General features: G+C 35.2%; 1 protein-coding gene and 1 long non-coding RNA gene across 3 annotated transcripts; one reads left to right on the forward strand and one right to left on the reverse strand.

The window, feature by feature from the left end:
* The first annotated feature begins 807 nt into the window (after nucleotides 1-807).
* LOC102807205 (alpha-2,8-sialyltransferase 8B-like) lies at nucleotides 808-20,011 on the forward strand. Of its 2 annotated transcripts, XM_078005373.1 has the most exons (3): nucleotides 818-907; nucleotides 14,046-14,138; nucleotides 16,986-20,011. In XM_078005373.1, exon 3 carries the CDS (start codon nucleotides 17,011-17,013, stop codon nucleotides 18,025-18,027), a length of 1,017 nt encoding a protein of 338 aa, XP_077861499.1. In that variant the 5' UTR covers nucleotides 818-907; nucleotides 14,046-14,138; nucleotides 16,986-17,010; the 3' UTR covers nucleotides 18,028-20,011. The 2 variants fall into 2 exon arrangements, with proteins under 2 accessions (XP_006812617.1, XP_077861499.1); XM_006812554.3 differs by lacking the exon at nucleotides 14,046-14,138 and having other exon boundaries at nucleotides 808-907.
* Nucleotides 10,920-23,320, reverse strand: LOC146733818 (uncharacterized). The gene is made up of 3 exons (XR_014926635.1): nucleotides 23,239-23,320; nucleotides 22,484-22,553; nucleotides 10,920-11,125 (listed from the first exon to the last, which is right to left on the reverse strand). It is a non-coding gene; the product is annotated as an uncharacterized LOC146733818 (long non-coding RNA).
* Between the last annotated feature and the right edge of the window lie 791 nt (nucleotides 23,321-24,111).

Genomic DNA, 24,111 nt, shown 5'->3' on the forward strand with positions numbered 1-24,111 from the left:
CATTGTTACAGTACCAGTATTTCCAGAACCATGTGTAAGCTGCTGTGAAACGCTGGTTAAAAAGCCGGTGAAAACAGCTTACGCGCGTGGTCGGCGCCTTTGATTGAGTTTATTTTGTTCTTTCATTCTCAAAATCTATCGCTGCCATCGTTTATGTTGTCATGTCTCACAACTGAATGTCCAAGCCGACTTTGTTTTGGCTGTAAGTCGAGAAAACTCAACTTTGAAGTAATCCTAAGTAACTACATTTATATATGTTGCACCTGTAGGGGGAGTCTTGTTACACTGTTCAGAAAATCTCAACAACTATCCCATAGTACAGTTTTCTGAGAGTTTTCGGCCTTTGTGACAGTGCCCGGATGTCTGCACTCAAAAAGGGCCTCCTGTGGCAACACTTTTGTGTATGTAATTTAGCTATGTTCATAGCAAAACAGCGTCTCATCTAGAAATATTGTCGTTCCATTCTTTCCTGCGTCCAGTGACTTTTTTACGGTGCAAACACTATGGATCTGACAACTATTGAAGTACTGTTAAATATTGATGTACCTATGTCATTCGACGGACGACCACACATTTTTAGAGGGACGACATCATAATAGGTTTTAGTCAATAAGTTTAAAATACATTATTAGACTAGGAAATTAGTTTTAGTCTCGCTTGTTTATAGTGTGTATTTAGTTATTTTAAAAAAACGTGGAACATAAAAAAAACACTTTTGTTTAAATAAATAGTGTCCGCCATTGTTGTGTTACCCTTGAGTACAATGGAACAGGCCTCGACGACGCTGAAGCAAATCCTTTCACTTTTCAGACGCACATTCTTCGTTCGTGGTTAGGTGTTGGGGAATTTCGGGGGGTTCTGTACTGTCGGGCATCTCATGATGCGTTATGGACCCAAGTAATTATTGGTAGGTGACCATTTCCTTATATTCTTTATTTGAAAGGGCTGATCATCAGTCGTTGTTTCTGTTGAAGATGTTTTGCTGGCAGAAAACCGTCATGTGTCTTGTGTGTAATGAGCGAATACAAATGACGGGTGTTAAAAAGGGCAAGGCATACACCTGGGCTTTAATTCTATTTCAACAACCAAGTTCTTTCATTTTCTATCCCATTTACTCTAGTTGGCTTCCCTACGTCAATATGAGGTCTTCACACCGCGGTGTGTTTAGGCGGTAGTACGTTACAAAATGCCGGTTATGTCGTCTGGGCAAATATGTCGTAACAATTAATGTCAGACATGCGCAGAAGAGATGCGATGTAAAAGAGAATTGGTTGCTCGTACATTAAAGGGAGGGAGTCGTCGTGTCGCGTCCTGTTCAATATGGGGCTCGTAGCGACGTATACAACGCGTGTAAAATACATTATTTATTTACATGAAATTCGAACACGCGCTGCGCGACGACCACCGCGCTTTAAGGTAAAATGCTACACAAATGTAGATAAAGAGCAAATAAAGAATACATGTACCATATTTACTATAATAGAAGCACATCTCCAATACACTTATTCATTGCATGAAAAATCATTTAAATATGTTTTGTGTTGACCATAAACTTGTCTTTTTCATTTACATGTGCTTCTAATATAGCAAATATGACATTTACTTCAAGCAGGGACCAAGATGGTTCTAAGTGGCTATGGTATAACAATTATAATATAATTTAATAAAATCATGACTATATATGATGACTCGATATTTCAGTCATATATCTTGTTTGCATCAGTACTATATATACGGTCATCTGATATGTTAGTCTTATCTCTTGTGAAATGCCTTTATTATAGTGCTATAGTTGCATGTCCTTGTGTTAAATTTGTCTGGGGAGCTCAGTATTGTTGATGACTCTGATCCCCGCAACGCTCAGCTTGTACTACGACCAGGGATATTTTATAGTGTCAAAATTGTCAATTTACCAAGAATCCGCCATTACATATTTTGCTACCATTTTACAAATTTATAATAATATTATTGTTATGATTTATTGATTATTATATATTCTATTATTACACTGCTTTATTACACTGAACTGCAATGATGTATAGGATAAATCTCAATATCTCAAAATTGTGCTCATGAAATTCGGCCAATTTTTTTGATACAGAAGTTAAGACAGAGCCCCATTCCTAGACACAGTTTTGCACATTATTTATATGAACATCTCTTGTTCTAGTCTACAGAAACAACCTTTTCTGTGTAGCCCTACCAGATGATATATCATTATTTATTTTGGATTTTTTTTTGTATTATTCATGTTATTGTTCAATTATTTATAACTAATAAATACCAAAAGGCCCAGTTTTTAATGTTTTCAGACAGTTTATCCTCTAAAAAATATTTCATACTGAGAAAAAAAATCCAAAAAGTTGATTAATAATTATTCAACACTTGTTAAGTAGAAAAATCTGATTATTTTTTCAACTTAATAGATTTAATTTGTTTGCCAAGAATGATCTGTTACACACGAATGAACAGTGTTCATATGCGAACATGCGTTCCTTAATCAATGTGTTACTTCAGTCACTTGAGGACAATAAGATTTGTATTTGTATTTGTAGCCAAAAAGAAACTGCATTCATTTGGTTCAAAATCAACTAAATAATGATAGAAAAATAGCTAAAATGTCAGTCTCACCAACATTTATGTATTCAAAGTGGTTTGGGTGTGTATGAAGTTGATTTTCTTTCAGCTTTGCTTTCCAAGATAAATGATCACTCCACTGACATACCACTGACCCATATCAAGGCCCGGATAAACTATTATCACTATGCCAGTTCATGCCATTTTGAAGAGATTAGCATAGCTCTCCTAATAACTTGTGTAATACTGTAAAACCATTTTTACCTTGCCCGTACCATCAAAGATGGAAGGGAAAGGTATATTAAGGGAAAATTTTTGTCCGGCGTTGTCGTTGTTGTTGTCGTTGTCGTTGTTGTTGTCGTTGTTGTTGTTGTCGTTGTCGTCGTCGTTGTCGTTAATAATTGTTATTGTGTGCATAATAACTTTACTAATTCTATTCAAACTTGATCAAACTTGGTCACCTTATTCATCAGTATAAAGTATTCTCTGAGTTTGAACAACAGATGTCCTGTATGAAAATATCATGCAAAAATTGAGAAAATCTGATAAAATATTTTGACTGTTTCTACTTGACTGATCACTGGTGATACACACATCAAAGGTCACTGATCTCAGTGGAAATATGCATTGTTGTATGTGTTCAATGAAGCAAATGATTTATCTTGTAATAATATCCTTAGTAATGTATCTCAAAATCCCATACTGGGTTTCAAAACCAACTCATGGAGAGATTGCACAGTCTGATACACATTTGCAAACCTACCAAAAAAATCTTTACAGAAAACAAGATGTCAGAAAATCAATATAAGCACTCCTATGAACTGGGTGCCTAACTTTGATCAAGATCTGAAGCTAATAGAAAATCTGTTTAGTTCAAAGTTATCAAATCAAAAACAATACATAAAAAATACATTAAAAGCAAAACATTTCATCCACATTTTAAAAAGAAAATTATTCTAAAATATATGTATTCTGTATTTGACAAACAGTTCATTCGACAAATGAAAACTCACAGGAATATGTTTCAGCTATTAGAACAGAATGATAGAGTTTTTATAATACTAGTTTAAAAACGCACTTCAAAGATTGCAGTGTTTGAAGATGTAGATTCTCAGGAGGCAACAGTACTGTTGACTTCTCCCTCCACTGGACACCAACTATTTAAGTTGATTTGCATACAAAGCAGAGCTTGCAACATGATAGCTATTCATAAAGGTTTTTTTTTTACTTTTTATATAATACAGTAGTCACACAATGAGGCAGTTCATATTTGTCTCAGTGAATCATTAATTTTTGACAGACACCTGTACAAAATACTTGGACTAAAGCCAACTAAAATTTTCTGTTTTTAGTCCCCGTTCGGACGGAGTCCGAAAACGGGGACTTATGTTTTGCCCTGTGTGCGTCCGTCCGTGCGTCCGTGATCACCTGTATCTCGAACATGCATGGACCGATCATGTTCAAACTTCACTCATACATCACACATTATATGGGACATATGCACATGCATTTTTTTCATGATCTGATTAACGATAGCCGAATAGCGGCCATTTTAAGGCCGAAAATGCATCAAAATGGCACATTTTCACCATTCCGGACCCGGATCTCAGTTATGCATGGACGGATTTCGTTCAAATTTGGTACATACATTAAACATAATAGGACCTTGATGCACGTCATTTTTTTTTTCGGATCAAGTTCGAAATGGCCGACTGGCGGCCATTTTGTTTTAAACAATTCAGTTCTGGATCCGTATCAGAGACATGTCTGGATTGATCAAGTTCAAACTTCACACACACAAGGTACATCATGTCACAAATATGTATGTGCATTTGTTTCATGATCCCATTAACGATAGCCAAATGGCGGCCGCTTTAAGGCCGAAAATGCATTGAAATCGCACATTTTCACCATTCCGGACCCAGATCTCAGTTATGCATGGACGGATTTCATTCAAATTTGGTACATACATTAAACATAATAGGACCTTGATGCACGTCATTTTTTTTTTCAGATCAAGTTCGAAATGGCCGACTGGCGGCCATTTTGTTTTAAAGAATTCAGTTCTGGATCCGTATCCGAGACATGTCTGGATTGATCAAGTTCAAACTTCACACACACAAGGTACATCATGTCACAAATATGTATGTGCATTTGTTTCATGATCCCATTAACGATAGCCAAATGGCGGCCGCTTTAAGGCCGAAAATGCATTGAAATCGCACATTTTCACCATTCCGGACCCAGATCTCAGTTATGCATGGACGGATTTCATTCAAATTTGGTACATACATTAAACATAATAGGACCTTGATGCACGTCATTTTTTTTTTTCAGATCAAGTTCGAAATGGCCGACTGGCGGCCATTTTGTTTTAAAGAATTCAGTTCTGGATCCGTATCCGAGACATGTCTGGATTGATCAAGTTCAAACTTCACACACACAAGGTACATCATGTCACAAATATGTATGTGCATTTGTTTCATGATCCCATTAACGATAGCCAAATGGCGGCCGCTTTAAGGCCGAAAATGCATTGAAATCGCACATTTTCACCATTCCGAACCCGGATCTCAGTTATGCATGGACGGATTTTGTTCAAATTCGGTACTTACATTAAACATAATAGGACCTTTATGCACGTCATTTTTTTTTTCGGATCAAGTTCGAAATGGCCAACTGGCGGCCATTTTCTTAAAGAATTCAGTTCTGGATCCGTATCCAAGACATGTCTGGATTGATCAAGTTCAAACTTCACACACACATGGTGCATCATGTCACAAATAGATATGTGCATTTGTTTCATGATCCGCTTAGCAATAGCTGAATGATGGCCATTTTAAGGCCGAAAATGCATTAAAATCACGTATTTTCACAATTCCAGAACCGGATCTCAGTCATGCATGCATGGATTTTGTTCAGATTTAGTACAATGTGTTGTACATATGCAGGTGCATTTCGGTCATGATCTGCTTTGAATGTATATGTCACTCAAATATGAACGGAACGGGGACGTGTCATTGACAATGACTTGTCTTGCATGTTTTATGAATCTATTCACATCTAAATGCAGCACTTTTCTTTTGCAATGAGACATTTGTTTTTATACTAAAATATCTGAATTACTTTGAATAAAGCTGGAAATTATGTCCCTTAAAATAATTAAACAAATAAGGCACCAATGTTTTTGTAACATATTTACAACTTTTAAGGACATTTGGTAGACTGATTCCCCACTGTTGATTCAACCCCAAAACTTGTTTGTATTCAAAATTAATTATGACAATGCATATTTATATTGAAACAAACTATGATAAAGGGAATTATATTATATAACAAAGGGCAAGGTCACCAGAGTTCAACTATGTTTTTTCACTGACGTTTAATTTCACTATTTTGATGTTTTCAATAATTTCACTGTCACAAACTTGGCAAGGAAACAATGAATTCTATTGTTATTTTACATGTTCACGTGGATTAAACTTAGTGAATTTTACTTTAAAAAAAATAGCGAAATTAAAACTTACAGTACTGTGGTATGGTCCTTGCGTATTCTAAGAGTTACTTATTTTACCTCCATACCATATTATGTTTTATTTAAAATAACAATGGGAGAAGTTATAAGTTCATATCTTTCCACCTACATGGTTGCATGTATGAAACTTGCTTCCCCTTATCTTGTTAGTTACCTAAATCTGTTGTATCACCATGGAGACAGACCAGCATATAATAAATAAAGCAAGAAAACTCTTGAGGGTAAACTACTTTCATGGCTGTACATGGTGTACACAATGTCCACTTAAGCTGCAACTCTTGAGTTATGTCTCTAAACCAATATATCTTGTGATGTTTCTAATACTACTAAAATGTACCGGTAGTACATGTCTTAACAAGTTTAATTGACTCTCGCATGGACACAGGATACGAGCGTCAAGGTATGTGACATTACGTGCCCCAAGTCATTAATATATACTAGTAGATTGGTACCGGTACTACAAGTTAATTTAAACAAGAAAAAACAATCGTCTTCACCAGAAATGGTTACAACAAAAGAGAACTGAACATAACATGGAAATCAAATCATGTAAAATCCCTATAAAGAGCAGAGAGAGAAAGTATTGATATATTCAACTTATTCTGCTGTGATTCAACACTAGCAATTACACAAATTTATATATATTGAACTCAAGGGACAGACAGCAATGACTCTGTTTATCAAACTACAGACAAATTATTTTTTAGATTAGAGAATAAAAAACTTTCAGAATAACTTACAGTGTGTCTTACAGCAGCAACAATAAAGCTATGTTTCATTCATAGAAAGCCTTTGTACAGATATGGCAACAGACATGGCAACAGACATGGCAACAGACATGGCAACAGACATGGCAACAGACATGGCAACACAAGAGTCAAAGGTTATTGTGGTCGTTTGCACACTGTACAAATGTTTAGATTGCCGAGACTCCCATATGTATAACTGATTAAAATAGAATGTCATTCGCACATTTTTTACATGTGCACATATTTTAGCGCCACTGTACGTAAAGACACTTGAGCGTTTTAAGGATAATAGGAATAGAATTAAATAGATAGAAATGCCAATTACATCACTTATGAAGATTGAATTTTCGATTACTGGCCAGGATAGCTGTATTTAGTGTTTATTTTGATGTAATCTGTCCACACTTGCCGTTCTCAATTTAGTTTGATCTCACTTCAGTTTGATCTCACTTCTGTAAAGGGTGAGATTATTGTGATTCTGCGACTCTCTTGACCATCGGAACTGACTTCTGCTTTTTTTTACTATTCTGATGTTTTCCTGGTCGCAATTTGTATATACCATTCAGACACTGATAAGTAAGTAAGTAAACTGTCCGGGCCATAGTCAATATGGGATTCTGAATCACTGGTAGGCCCTGAAGGTAGCATCATCATCATCGAGTATCCCATTAATGAACCAAATTCACATTACAATCTTGTGCTTACAAATAATCCGATATTTATATTGGAGGTATACTGGAAACTGTAAAGTACACAATGTAACGGTAGTCAATAAAATATAATACATTTCTTGTGTCTGATTGACGACAATTAACAGTTGGACCAATAAGAGAGCAGCTTCTTTGTTAGTCCCCGTTCGGACGCAGTCCGAAAACGGGGACTTATGTTTTGCCCTGTGTGCGTCTGTGCGTCCGTGATCACCTGTATCTCGAACATGCATGGACCGATTGAGTTCAAACTTCACTCATACATCACACATTATATGGGACATATGCACATGCATTTTTTTCATGATCCGATTAACGATAGCCGAATAGCGGCCATTTTAAGGCCGAAAATGCATCAAAATCGCACATTTTCACCATTCCGGACCCGGATCTCAGTTATGCATGAACGGATATTGTTCAAATTTGGTACATACATTAAACATAATAGGACCTTGATGCACGTCATTTTTTTTTTTGGATCGGGTTCGAAATGGCCGACTGGCGTCCATTTTGTTTTAAAGAATTCAGTTCTGGATCCGTATCTGAGACATGCTTGGATTGATCGAGTTCAAACTTCACACACACAAGGTACATCATGTCACAAATATGTATGTGCATTTGTTTCATGATCTCATTAACGATAGCCAAATGGCGGCCGCTTTAAGGCCGAAAATGCATTGAAATCGCACATTTTCACCATTCCGGACCCGGATCTCAGTTATGCATGGACGGATTTCATTCAAATTTGGTACATACATTAAACATAATAGGACCTTGATGCACGTCATTTTTTTTTTTCGGATCAAGTTCGAAATAGCCGACTGGCGGCCATTTTGTTTTAAAGAATTCAGTTCTGGATCCGTATCCGAGACATGTCTGGATTGATCGAGTTCAAACTTCACACACACAAGGTACATCATGTCACAAATATGTATGTGTATTTGTTTCATGATCTCATTAACGATAGCCAAATGGCGGCCGCTTTAAGGCCGAAAATGCATTGAAATTGCACATTTTCACCATTCCGGACCCGGATCTCAGTTATGCATGGACGGATTTCATTCAAATTTGGTACATACATTAAACATAATAGGACCTTGATGCACGTCATTTTTTTTTTTCGGATCAAGTTCGAAATGGCCGACTGGCGGCCATTTTGTTTTAAAGAATTCAGTTCTGGATCCGTATCCGAGACATGCTTGGATTGATCGAGTTCAAACTTCACACACACAAGGTACATCATGTCACAAATATGTATGTGCATTTGTTTCATGATCTCATTAACGATAGCCAAATGGCGGCCGCTTTAAGGCCGAAAATGCATTGAAATCGCACATTTTCACCATTCCGGACCCGTATCTCAGTTATGCATGGATGGATTTTGTTCAACTTTGGTACATACATTAAACATAATAGGACCTTGATGCACGTCTTTTTTTTTTTCGGATCAAGTTCGAAATGGCCGACTGGCGGCCATTTTGTTAAAGAATTCAATTCTGGATCCGTATCCAAGACATGTCTGGATTGATCAAGTTCAAACTTCACACACACATGGTACATCATGTCACAAATAGATATGTGCGTTTGTTTCATGATCTGCTTAACAATAGCGAAATGATGGCCATTTTAAGGCCGAAAATGCATCAAAATCACGTATTTTCACAATTCCAGAACCGGATCTCAGTCATGCATGGATGGATTTTGTTCAGATTTAGCACAATGTGTTGTACATATGCAGGTGCATTTCGGTCATGATCTGCTTTGAATGTATATGTCACTCAAATATGAACGGAACGGGGACGTGTCATTGACAATGACTTGTTGACAGTTTTTTTTTTTTGAACTATCAATTTGTGAATGCACTCGCACATATTTGAATGCACTCGCACATTTTTTCAATTCCCAGGCATACATTTAAATGCCTAAAATGCATGTAGTGTATTTGGTATAGCCCTGGCGTGTATTTAGGTTAGTACCTTTTTAAATGCCCTGGCTCTGACATTCGTTTAAGGTAGTACCCATTTAAATTTTTGAATGCACTCATACATATCGAATGCCGGGACACTTGCACATACGCGAATGTCGTGACACCTATTTGAAGTGAAATGCACTTGTGTCACTAACAGAGATATTCTATGGTCTAAATAATTCATATTGTAACAATCCATCATACAATAAATGCAATTTTTCTTTTACATGCGCTTCTAATAGAGTAAATACAGTTTTAATAATTCTATTGATATTACTAATTTACATAAAAGTGATAAATCACAATAAAGTGCACTTTCAAATTTACACACATTCTTGCAGTACCATTGAACATCCATTGAACTAGATGGTAATTGATCTAATGCACAAAAATACAGACAAGAAAAACATTACATGGCTAAGTAAATGAAATAAAAATACAGTTAGAAGATACAGGGCTTACAAATTCAAAATTGGTAAGATCATAGAACATCGTCAATATCTAGGAGGTGATGCTGTCTAGATTCTAAAATCCTGGCGTACTATGATCTATACTGACTTGTCTGACCATGATGACTTAATACACTTTTTAAGGTGAGCTATCACTCGTGTAAAATCTTGCCAGGGATAGCAACCATTTGTATAATGAAAAGGCCGTTTAAACCAGGAGTATCTGCTGATTGTATTTGATATCTGTCAGTGTTCTTCCCAGGCAATCTGATTAAAATAAGATCCTAGTTTAGGTTTTTTTTTAATTTGTGTTTAATTATTTATTTTTATTATACATTTTCTTTTAGTTTATTTTATTTTAATTTATTATATTTTTACTTAATACATTACTAATGTTTTCAATATTTAAACTTCAATTTCATTTTAATTCTTTTCTTTACAAGGACCTGATAAATTATGTTCAAATCTTGTATAAACTACAGCTGATCATAGCAAGCCATTTATAATGGCCAATGGCATACTTGTTGGAGAAAATAATTAATGAACAATTGAAATGTACCAGCAGTTTACTGCATTATTACTATCACTCACATCTCAAATTGGTAAACTGTGAGAAGCGCACACTTTTCGCAGTTTGGCAGGACTTCTTGTTCTCATCGGTATCTGTGATTATTTGTTTCTGCCATGTAGATACATTTTCTCACAGATTTGTGTTTCACCTTAGATAATTCTCACCAGTGGGAATTTGGATTCTTGTCATTAAACTGTTTTATTTCAAAATTTCACACCATCACCGAAAATCAGTTGCATATTGGCAAGGATGATTTCAATGTTTGATGAGCTGCGAGAAAGTGTCAGTTTCTCTCTCTAGTATCAAACTTTCCAGTGTAGCAACACTCTACGGGCAATAGTCCTGTACATTATATTTTGCCCACCGATTCATGTACAACTCAATAAATTAATAGAAAATTACTAGTATATTTTTTATTTACAAAAGAGATTCCACAGGATTTCACAATTACGTTGAATATTTTTTTCATTTACAACAAATGTTTACACTTCCTGGTACATCTTCGTCAGCCAAAGTTCGTTTCTTCAGTCATCGTTTCAACTTTACACTAAACACTGAGCATAATTAACTAAAAATGGAAACAAAAAATAAGTAAATCATAATGAATGTAACACTGTAAACAGCTATAATCAATCAACAATTAAATCCCAACTGATTATACCGGTAAATTGTATAACTGTCACCGACACATGGCATCCACGCTGAATTATTGGAGCAAAAAATATTTCCTAATCAATTGTGATGTGTTCGGAATAAAAACTATTTTATTCTAGTCCAAATCAGCTCAATTACTTTAATAAAAGTTATGTTGATACATTTTGATGAATATTTACAGATACAACTTCAATACCGTAGACATTTTTGGCCCAATCGTTAACAAAATATCACCAGTCTCCAGGGCAAAGACTGGAAAAAGTTTGGTTGAACTGATGAAAAAAAAATCATCACTCCCGGAATAAGCACACAAAATAACCTAAACTGAAACCATAAAAATCATAGATGATTGTCTTTGCTCACTGAAAATTTATTGACTAAACCAGTCAGAGGAGGTCTTGTTGAAAACTTGTTACATTGACATTGGCGATAGTTAAAAAAATACTGAATCACAAGTACGTAACAAAAAACATGAAAAACATAATAAAAGTAAAATAAATTTATAAAATAAAATACATGCCGTCAGAGGTACATTACTTGGGGTTTGCAACGTGCATAGTACTGTATGGTGACATGTCAAGATCCCATTCAAGTCTCATCTTATAGATAGCGACTGATGCGACGACCTTCTGACATGACATAGGCGGTTTGTAATAAAACAATAAAGCATGTATTACCACATTCATAGTGAAAAAATGTAATACATCGGAAATGTACAGAAAATATAGTTATCGTAATCCGTCATATCGTGAGCAGCTATTTTGATCCACCTGGACATCCTAGTATCCCAGTTACCTCGGGCATGCGCATTCGCATTTTTCTGAGTTGGAACGCTTATGTGAGAGGGAGATTGAAACGGGAACTTGGTATCGTGTCACCGTAGTTGCAAACCCCAAGTAATGTACCTCTGATGCCGTACAATACATGAGATTTTAATCAGATTGTTTTTCAGACTGCCTACATCTAAAAGACTTCCATGCTGTCATGTTCAAAATAATCACTGCCATGTTTATTTTCTGTATCTTTTCTATTGTCTAAAATCACTGCAGCTATTGTTCTATGACACTCAAAACAATGACCAACAGAAGTCAGTTTATTCATGCAAGTGTGTACTCAACAGCAAAAATCTTTGATCACGCCAAGGCTGACTGATGTCTGTTGTCAAAAATAAAACGTTAGGAGGGGAGGGGGTGGGGTGAGATCTGCTCACCACCCTTTGTAACCCATAGGCGCAAGTGGTTGCGCATTTTTTCGCTCCCATCGGTGCAGCCGCTACTGAAAATGAAATCAAAAAATAGTTGCAGACTTAACATAATAGGACCATAAAAACTTGATGTCAAAAAGTTCCATTTGTTAAAACTGTGGCCGATTTATTGGGGTTGGTGAACCAACACAATGATTATAGTTGTAGGCACACTAAATCACCGATTACGCCATGACCAATGTTTGATTTGAAAAACACTACTTATGTTGGAAATAAATAATAGATGTAAAGGGTGGTGGGATAAAGAGATATCATTAATGATAGAAGGAATGCTTGTAGACAATATAGATGCTGGGGAAAATTACCAGCAGATGAGTAAAAAGAAACACATGGAGATCAACACTGATTGAAAAAATAATAGCACATAATAATATTAATGCTAAAAGGTAGGACGTAATGTTGATATTCTAGAATTATTTATGACAACCAAAAGATATTATATATCATGTACTGTAGAATACTTTATTTTCGCTTGGAATTAATTTTCGCTATTTTCGCTGAAGGAATGATTCAGTGAAAATAAAATCCAGCGAATATACCTTTTTTCCTATATTTTACATTAAACCCATCAAAAATCAGTGAAAATAAATTCTATACAAAACACCCAAACAGTCTTTTCAGCGAAAATAAATTCCAGCGAAAATAAAGTATTTCACAGTATTTATGATGACATTAATTTTCCAGTAATCATTTCTGTTAACATAACTGACGATGATGTTCGCAATGCAATAAAAGTATGCAAAATGAGTGAAGCGTGTTGCCCTGATAATGTAGTGGGGAATCCATAGTACAATCCTTAATAGTTCTATTTCAATCATGTCAGAGGGACAGTAAAATCCCAGATGATTGGAAAAAAAGGAATCGTAAAACCAATTCATAAAAAAGGAGACATTAAAGACCTAAGCAACCATAAAGGTATAACCTCAAACTCGTCTGTATCAAAAGTGTATGCTAAAATAGTAGAAACAAAACTAAAAGAAATATGTTGAAGAAACTGATTTATTGGGCGAAATTGAAGGTGGTGTTAGGAAAGATAGACGATATGAGGATAATGTGTTCACACTTAAAGGCACTGCTTCTTCATGGAAAACAAATAATAGATTTTGCCTTCCTTGATTTTTCTATAGATTCTAGAGAGATAGGATACGAGTTTCTTTATGGAATGCAGGAATCGAAGGGAATATATGGAATATAATTGATGACATGTATAACTATGTTAATATCAATTTTAATAATCTGTATTAGATTTACATGGAATAAGTACAGCAAAAGTTTTGAAATATTAACAAGATATATGTAAAAATATTATAAAAAGTTGGTAACTCGTATTTAAATGTTAAATAAATCTTTGTGTTGTGTAAATATAATTGGCAAGTTCTTCAATTATGCTGGGATCTTTGCTTGAGAATAAATATATGTGAATTGTATATTTTTATTTTTGGATAAAAGTGGTATAATAATTTTTTTATCAAGTTTTCCTTGTGTTTGTTATATTTTAGGCAATTCAATAGAAAATGTTCATCTTCAATTGAATTTGTGTCACAGATATTGAATATTCTTTTGTTTTTAGGTCTCTTAGGAATTGAATATCTGCCGTCCTGTATTGCTAGGTTATGGTTACTAATTCTAATTTTCAAAAGTTGTGAAGGGTGTGTACTACATTGTAAGTTTTCTACTATTCACAATTTAAATAAATGAATTTGGCAAAAAGCTATAATTCCAAACTGGGGGTAATGATTAGAACACAAATAATACCTGGTTTATTCTGGACAGATGACATAGCAAAAAATGCAGTTGAAATGCAAAATATTTTAGATATTGCATCAAAACTGCAGGGCAATGAAAGTTAAGCTTTAACCAATCTTAAATCCTACATGTATTTTGGAAAGAAGCTACACAAGAAAGGAACAATTTGGAAATTAAGAAATTTGACAGTTGAAGAAACTAAAACATACAAATACTTCATTATCACAAAATTATGGAGGATCAATTATTAGCATACAGTAAATCAACGTAACAGTTAAAAATAGATTTGAATATCCTCAGGGGCAGACATCCGGGCAATTTCTACCGCCTGGCAACCCTCGTGGTGAAAACAAAGACCAAAAACTCGCAGAAAACGGTGCTTTGGGATGTTTGTTGAGATTCCCCTGAACAGTGTAACAAGATTAGCCCTACGTGTGTAACATACCCCCGGTATATAAATTTGGTTGTTCGGGATTACTTCAAAGTTGATTTTGTGTTGTTTTCTCGAGTTTTCACCGGCGTTCCACAGCAGCGTGCACAAAGTCCATAGAAATACGTGGTACAGTGATGCGTGTCTTAGCAACGTAGAACGTCTGTGACGTAGCTCCGCCCCCGAGGATAGTGTTGCCCTATGGCAAAATATAATCATGCCATCAATTAACTATGGAGGTCCAGTATCAATTTGGCAAATTTCTTTTTAAAGTTAATAGGAATGGGTCTTTGGCAAGATTTAGGATGGCAAGACATTAACTATATTCATTATTCATTAACTATATTGCGATTGCAATATTTGGACCGATTACAAAATACTACCAGGTTAACCAAAATAGTTTTCTGTAAATTACATGAATCATATCATATCAGAACAAGGCTAAACTTACTTAGAACTTGCCAAAATATATGTACAATATTTTAATTCTGATCATTATTGCATCTCTCTCCTTTGTAAAATAATACAATAGCCTATGCATGGTAGATTGAATGTGATAGCAGAATGGAACAAAATTGTGTCATTATTAGTCCCCGTTCGAACGCAGTATGTTTTGACCTCGTGTGTCTGTGTGTGTGTGTGTGCGTGTGTGCGTGCATCCTGACCTGTATCTTAGAAATGCCTGGACCAATCACAATCAAACTTCACACATACATCATACATGATATTATACATATGCACGTTAATTTTTTTCACGATCTGATTTTTATGCTAAAAATCATCAAAATCAAGCATTTCTCGGCTGTTTACAGATGGTTTTTGTTCAAACTTTGTATATACATTAGACACTATGGGACCTTGATACAAATAATTTTGTTTTTCAATTAAGATTCAAAATGGCTGACTGGCGGCCATTTTATTTTAATGAATGTGGTTCTCATGCCATATCTCTGACGTGCTTTCACTGATTATGTTCAAATTTTAAATATTCATTATACATCATGTCATAGATAGACAGATATATTGGTTTGACGATCCTATTCAAAATGGCCAAATGGTGCCATTTTTGTGCTAAAAAATCATCAAATATTAAGCATTTATGGATGGATTTCATTCAAACTTGGTACGTATATTAGACATTACAGATTCCTGATGCCCATCATTTATTTTTCAGATCAGATTCAAAATGGCTGTCTGGCGGTCATTTTGTTTTAATGAATGGGCTTCTAGATCCACATCTCCGACTTGTTTTGACTGATTATGTTCAAATTTTAAATATTCATTATCAAACAGATATATTGGTTTGACGATCCTATTCAAAATGGCCGAATGGTACCCTGTAGTCATTTTTGTGCTAAAAAATTATCAAATATCAAGCATTTCTGACATTTATGGATGGATTTCGTTCAAACTTGGTACATACACTAGACATTATGAGTTCCTGATGCACGTCATTTTATTTTTCAGATTGGATTAAAAATGGCTGACTGGCGGCCATTTTGTTTTAATGATTGGGCTTCTAGAGCCATATCTCTTAAATGCTTTGACTGATTATATTCAAATTTTATATATTCGTTATACATCATGTTATATATATACATGTATTCAAGATTTTTAATGCTATTCCAGAGCAATCTCTCAATATGGACAAGTACTTGTTTGACGATCAGATACAAATGTAAATCATTTTAATGCTAAAAAATCATATTCCTGACATGGTTATATTCCAGCTATATTACTATAAACAAAACTATATATCTTAAATTTGATAACTAACGAGGACTGTGCCATGCATGGCTTGTTTTTGCTGGTTCTGACCTACCAGGATTGTATCTTTGGTGGATTTCCTGTTTCTGGTAAAAAAGTTTTTTTTTTTTAGCTCTGCTTTCATCATAGAGGACAGAGTTGTTCATATAGGTGAAAACCATTTTGATGTCCTCCAAAAATTACCAAAATGTACATTTCCGTCTTGAGAACTACATGTACCAGCTCATTTGCTTTGAGATTTGGTATGTAAATTGTTAATTTTGTGATTATATCTTCAATTCCCTATTTTAGCTTATATTTTTGTCGTTTTTGGTCAAAAATTTTATTGTTAACTTTTTGTTGAAAGCAGCTACTCCAATTGTTTTGATACTTGATATATGTTTACCTTGGATAGACCTCTATTAGATTAGTTTCTGTTACATTGCTCTGCTGAAATAGCGAAGCAATTTTATTTGTCTGGTCGCTTGTTCACAATTGACTACTGAAAAGTTGACAGTTACAGCTTTCTGATTTCTTTAAGTAATTTGAGTTAAAAACGTCTTAATATTTTAATTTGTTTTGTTTCAGGTGTGACTGAATTGTAAACATCAGAATGATGAAATATTCAACACGAAGACTTTGCGTTTGGGGTGGATTGTTAGGAATTGTGTACATAACTTTTATCTATCGACATAACATTCTTGCATACAGTGCCCTTGTTTATTGGAAAGCAAATTGGGGAGAACTGAATACAGCAGCATCTTTGCTTCATCATCATAAGTTTGATAAAACTAGATTTGCAGAAGTTCGAAAGGACCTCAAGAAATTTATAAATATCCAAGAACCAGTGTTATGTCAAGCAAACACAAAAATAGGGTACAAGTATTATGGGATATATTTTAAGGAAGATGTGAAAATAGATGAAGTAAAACGAGGATTGCTTGCCAAAACATTCCCTCCAAAAAAATCCAGATTTTCCAAATGTGCTATTGTTGGGAATGGTGGAATCCTGAAGAACAGCAGTTGTGGTAAGGAAATTGACAAGTCAGATTTTGTTTTCAGGATGAACATGCCGCGAATCCAAGAATTTGTGAATGATGCAGGCAGAAAAACCAATCTGACAAGTATAGCTTGTTCTGCAAAGACAATATCTGACGATGGCGATCCATGTGGTGCTTATTATTCGAAAGAATTTCTCAATAGTCTGAAAGAATACAATGGTTATCTTTTGTGGGTGCCAAGTAGCTGGACCCATGCTTCATCAATGAAATCTGCGTTCACTTTTGCTGAACTATTGCAAAAGAACTCAAATCTGCAGCTGGTCTTGTCAAATGCAGAATATTCACACAAATTTTCTGAGTATTGGCACATAAATGGTAAAAGTATCTCCAGTGGAATGACCATGGTTAGTATAGGACTTTCTTTTTGTGAAGAGATACATTTGTATGGTTTCTGGCCGTTCCCAGTAGACACAAGTGGTAACTCACTTCCAATGCATTATTCAGAAGATATTCCATGGACAACATATCAGTGGACACATGGATTTTCTACAGAATTTAGTTTATTAACTGAACTTCATCGTCAAGGTGTTCTTAAACTCCATGTAGAAAACTGTGACTTAAATATTTGAATTTGTGTGTAGTAATAGACATACTTATTGACAGTGTGGATTTCTAAATGAACATGACTAATCTTGACTGTAGGCCATGAAGTGTGTGGTTCAGCACTGAGCCTGTTGGACTTGACACAGTTGGAAATGACATAGTACTAGTATCATACTTGCATGTAGGCATTTGTGATGTATAGTGAGTATAAAACACCACAAATGTTCTAGGCTAATTTTGGAAGAAAATCTTGTGAATTTGAATGGGTAATGAGATATTAGTTGAGTAGTGTATAAAGAATACAAAATCTGCTTATTCAGTCAATGCCTCACTGCTCTTCCCTAAGAAGAGCCTGTTCAGCGCCGTCCGTAGCAACTAGCTTCCTGCCATTTTGTTTTATGTTCTTTGCCATACACATAACCAATTCTGATTGGTTGCTTGTTTCATAGGTGCTTCCAATCAGATCTATTTGAATCAAAGGTCAAATATATAGTCTCTAGTTAGGAATAATGGGGAGTTAAAGTCACAAGATATGTACTTAATTTGGTATGTTTATTCAAGGCAGGAATGGACAGATGAAATTTCACTTTATGATATCCTGGTTACAAATTCACTGATTAATGAGCGAGTTTTCATCTTGTTTTTTTAATAAATGAGTATAAAAATTGAAAAGTGTAAGCTGTGATCACTGACAGGAATGTGTTTTTGGCATATCATAGCCTCGACTAACAAAGTCACCTTTTCAAAATTTTACACTTTTTTGTCAAACGTACATTGTAGTTTGAAACAAGGACTTGTGTTTTGTTGTGGTTACCCATCTGAACTGACCCAAGTTACATATATAATTGGGGAAGTATGCACGTTTACAGATGACTATTTTTGCCTTGACCTTTTTACCACCATTACTCTCCTTTCATCACAAATTCACAAAAATAGTCCCTTTTATAGTCAGCACTTTCCCTTTGAAGATTGAAACAAAAATAGTTTAATTCTTTTGAGAAAAATTGACTATTGACTCCTAAATTAGAGTTCATTTTTTTGGAAATATTGATAAATATAATAAAAAAAAGTGCAGACAAATTTGGGCTAGTAAGTCTGGTGTTAAAAAGGTTAAATGAATGTTAATAAGAAAGTAATAATGCCTCTAGATAAAAGAGCTCTACAAATCTAAGAATGCAAATTACGGTACAAATTTTTCTGATTTAACTAAAGTTGTTGTGGTTTCTGACTCGATAGGGCAATGAAATAATTTGACATAGTCGATTGCCACTGTTGCAAGGCTAAGAATGTTTCTTGCTCAGTGTGCCACAAAGCATGATTCTGTTATCAAGAGTTGTTTTTATCAAGAACAAGAGCATGCAAACCTCAGATCTTCTGATAAGACGCATGCTATTTTGAGGACCTCTCCTGAGACGACAGTCATCTGTAATGTTTTGGCAGTATCAGGCACAATCGTATAGTGAGTATTCTCAGCTAGATATAAACCATATTCATCTCCTCCATAGGGTCAGGGCACCCACCACAGACAGTTTGGTTGTAGCGGAAATAATCAGCTGTGGACAATGATGGGGTCAGAACCCTGCACTGATGACATGTCACCCCAATATTTTTGACTTCTGTGTGCAAAAACACATAATGGTCTTTGCAGTTAGTGTTTGTGTGCATAGAAATGTTTGCGAAGCTTAGGTTTAGTAAAGGGGGAAGGTACTACCTACGTTACTAAACCTAAGCTTCGCAAACTTTTTTATGTTCAGTCATGGGATATTCAACTTTTATTTAATTAAACTTAATTATATCACAATTCTAAGTTGTATTGCATTGTAATTGAGTTTAATTAGATTCCAATTTCCCAGAATTCCTTCCCGGACCCAAAATGCCACGAAACCATGGCTATCTTCAAGCATGCAATAATTTGGATGTATGGACACATTGTGTCCTCTATTAAATAAAGACTATAGATTTTGATGATGATAACCATGATTTAATAATAAAAATTAACCTGAAACTTCATTACAGTTGTCTTTATTACATAAATGTGATGTATATGTGAATTTTCATTCCTTAGTCCTTGCATGTTTAGCATAACAATAGATATGGCAATTAAAACTTAAATTTATATATTCTTTATTATGCTAAATTTATTGTTATGCACAGTACTGGTTGTCTATACCTCCAATCACACTCTGTCCAGATGTAACTCGTATATCACCACGAACTTTCAAGGCAGCCCTATACAACCAGCTCAGGATTTCTGTATCAATGTCAACAGCTTCCCGTTCAGAATGAGAAGGCTGATGAGGCATCCAAAATTTGAATGGCAGCCCCAAATGATAAAGGTGGAAACACCAGAGTATGTTCATGTGGATCAAGAGGACGCACAAATTCAACATTGCCTTTTAGATACTGTCTTATTCAATCTTTGAAATTTTGACTATGATACGAGCTTGGTAGTGTCACATCCTTGTCTGTAAGCAGTTGGCAGTATCTGTCCCACACAGTCTTCAGAGAATAGACCTCTCCTTTATACAAGCCTCTTTGCAATTCTTCCATCACATTGCGGGGGGAAAAAAGATAGTGTCATCAATTTCTCCTCCCATGTCAGCTAGTTTAGAATTCCTACCTCAAAAGTTCTGTAACAATTCAAATCCTATTTCCCTCATGGAGGCAGGATGATCATAGCAATCTGCAAGTCTGCATCGCATCACCTTGTGTTTTGACAATTCAATTATTTTTCTAGAAGTAGACACTGAGATAGTTTTATACTAGGCTTCACTTTTGACAGAATATGCATTTATTCCAGTCAACAGCAATACGTCTTGGACGCTTAGCACTAAAACTTTCTTGAACTGGATTGACGGATGATTGCTGAGGAGTATTAGAATCAATTTATATAGGTTGGCATATTCTACCAAGAGTATTTTTTCAGAATCCCATCTATGCTATGCAATTCATAAGAGACGTACAGTCCTTAAGTTAAAGACATACACTCAATAAGACTTCACGCATTTTGTTTAGATTTAGAACTTATTATGTCATGCCTACGTCACATAATACTTTCCACACTGAGAACAATATGGTTGTATTTTGCCATTGTTCATTTACCATCTGAGTAGGGATTGGACAATTATATGTTCAATTGAAACGACCCTTACTTTGACAATGAGCTTGAACTATGGCCAGTTCATGATAAATGTAATGAATAGATAAAATTAGAAACTACGCAATTTGGTTGAGAACTGTTATCGACTAGGGAGGAACATCAGAGGAACAAGTGAGTTGAGAGTAGCAGCTCAATTGGTGACAAGGGAAGATGTTGTCTAATGAACAACCATTGAAGAATTCAATCTCATCACAACATCTTTTATAGTTAGTCATTAAATTAATTTTGGATCAAACATTTTGTACAGTAAGAATAACCCTGTTAAAGCAGCTGTAACTGAATAACTTTAACTATCTTTTTTCTCCAATTAATAAAAAAAAAAAATGTTATTAGTGTCAATTTGTAATTACCTTTGCCAAAATAGGGGATATGGAATTATAAATATATGCTATATACTGACGACATGCATTAAATCACTTATCAAGCAAACCTCAAGAATCACTGTATAAATCTCACAGCTATTGCTGTTTTAAGCATTACACGGGCTGTCTGATTCCCTTATGTACCTGTAGCCTACCATTCATGAAGCTAAATTATGAGTGCTAAGTTTCATTAGCTCAGCAGAAACCCCAACCACACAATACACAAGAGGAAGGTGAAATCTATAAAACTGCTGACTTGCATTGGTAATCTATCATGTGTGTTAAAAAAAGGAAATGGTTAATTTATGTCTTGCTGTGTTAGTCGAAAATGGTTGTCCGCAGGTCAACATTCTTTATAGTGTCCATCTCTGTATTATGGCTATGTGATAGTGAATATATTACCCTTGAGACAAGGTCGAGTGACCACAGCAATAGCAATAATTTTGCCGTCTTTAAAGACAAAAATAAATGGCCTTATGTTTGTGAAACAGTTTCATTTTCCTTATGCCATAATTATTTGATTAACTGTCTGTTTACCTTGCCTGTATCATCAAAGATGGAAGGGTATATCAGGGATCAGGTATTGTTAATAATTGTTAATTTGTACACACTATAACTTTACTAATTCTATTCCAAGCTGTATCAAACTTTATCACCTAATTCATCAGTATAAAATATTCCTTGTATATGTCTTGTGTGAAAATATCATTCAAAAATTGAGAAAGTAGTAGTCAAAATCTTTCGACTTGACTGATTACTGGTGATACACATTCAAAGTTCACTGGTCCCAGAGGAAATGTGTGTTGTTGTACGTGTTTAATGAAGTCAATCATTTATTTATCTTGTAATCAATATCATTGGTAATGTATCTCTCAAACCCTATAGAAACATTGGACTGGGTTTCAATGTCTACTCATGGAGAGAATTGTTGCACAGTCTGATACACACTTGCAGACATACCTGGGTGTCAGATAATCGATATAAACACTCCTTTGTATAACCCTTTGGGTGCCAAACTGTTGATCAATATCTGAAGCCAATAGAAAATTAAGTCTGTTTAGTCCAAAGTTATTAAAACAAACATAAACATTACATAACAGGCAAAACATTGCGTCCACATGTTGAAAGGGAAATTGTATTCAAAAAGTCTATTCTGTATTTGACACACAGTTCATTCGACAAAATATTTCTTTGTTGAAGAATTCGTTTCAGCTATCAGAACAAAATTATAAGGCTTTTATAATATGAAACGCACTCCAAAAACAAAGATTGCAGTGTTTGAAGATGTAGAATCTCAGGAGACAACAGTACTGTTTACTTCTCTCTCCACTGGACACCAACTATTTTTTAAATGCATGGTACATACTAAGGTTGTACATACTTAAAAAATATACCAGCTGCTTTATAATTGATAATTAAGATACCTTTTCTGTTTTGTTTTTTCTAACCATTCCTTGTTCTCCGTTTATATTTTATATTTTTATGTTTTCACTATGTCTTCATTTGTATTTTTCGTCTTGCCATTCTGTATGTATTTGAAACTTTATTGTATTTTAAAAATCCAGATCCTGAACAGGATATGATTTCAATAAAGGCATTACTTACTTCAGTGCTGAAGTTGATTTGCATACAAAACAGGGCTTGCAACTTGATAGTTATCGCTAGAGGGCGTTGTTTACTTTTCAAATAAAACAGAAGTCGCACAATTGACTTACCCCAGACCATTCGTCCCGGTGTTATCGCTATCGCCACACGAGACTCCAGCTTGTCTCCTATACAATTTTCCTTCCGCCCACTTAATTTTAATATTCATATGACCTTTGCACTGACATCGATAGCCAATCGCATTCGACCGCGGAAGTCACTCTAAATAAACAACTGAATAAATTAATATACCATATTTGGAAGATAGCGGGTAAATTCAACGTTGTTGGTGTGTTCCTTCGGGTTCCGAAGTCGCACGAAACGAGTTCATGTTCCGTTATCTTTCGCAAGTAAAACAGGTCGATATGTATTAAACATGGCATTTGTTTTCTTGTTTTAACCCCCTTATTACGCAAGCTTCCGTCGAAGTGGTGTTTTTTTCGACGATTTGTGGCATGTTGCAAAACGAACGAAACATTGCGGCATTCTTAGCGGTGGATAAGGGATCGACTATGTCGTCACATTTATGTCTCGTTTGAAAGAGAATAAACAACCGCTCAGAAAAATATGTTGCTAATATTTAAGTGCGGTGCCTTGAAATCGCCTGCCCGACGTCCAAATTTCAAAAGGATGTTCGATTTGCAATGACGACCGTTCATATGTACTAGGCGACGTTACTAATTACTACTAGGGTCGGTGTTTGCATTAAGAATTATAGAACAAAAGATCAGCAAAGCGGTGCTTTTGTCAGCGATTTTGTCAAAGGAAATATTGATAAAATGTTGCAAAACAGAATCGCGAGTTGGGTGAAAAATTGCGCCGGCGGCATTCTCAGCGATGGCGACACCCGAGAAACACCGTGTCACGGTGCATTCGTGCATCAGTACACCGAAGAAATACATACATATTGTTGCGGACGACTATTGTAGACTGTGTTCGTGTAG

The sequence above is a fragment of the Saccoglossus kowalevskii genome, chromosome 16 (genome assembly GCF_978046115.1).
Source record: "Saccoglossus kowalevskii chromosome 16, keSacKowa6.1, whole genome shotgun sequence".
Lineage (NCBI taxonomy): Eukaryota > Metazoa > Hemichordata > Enteropneusta > Harrimaniidae > Saccoglossus > Saccoglossus kowalevskii.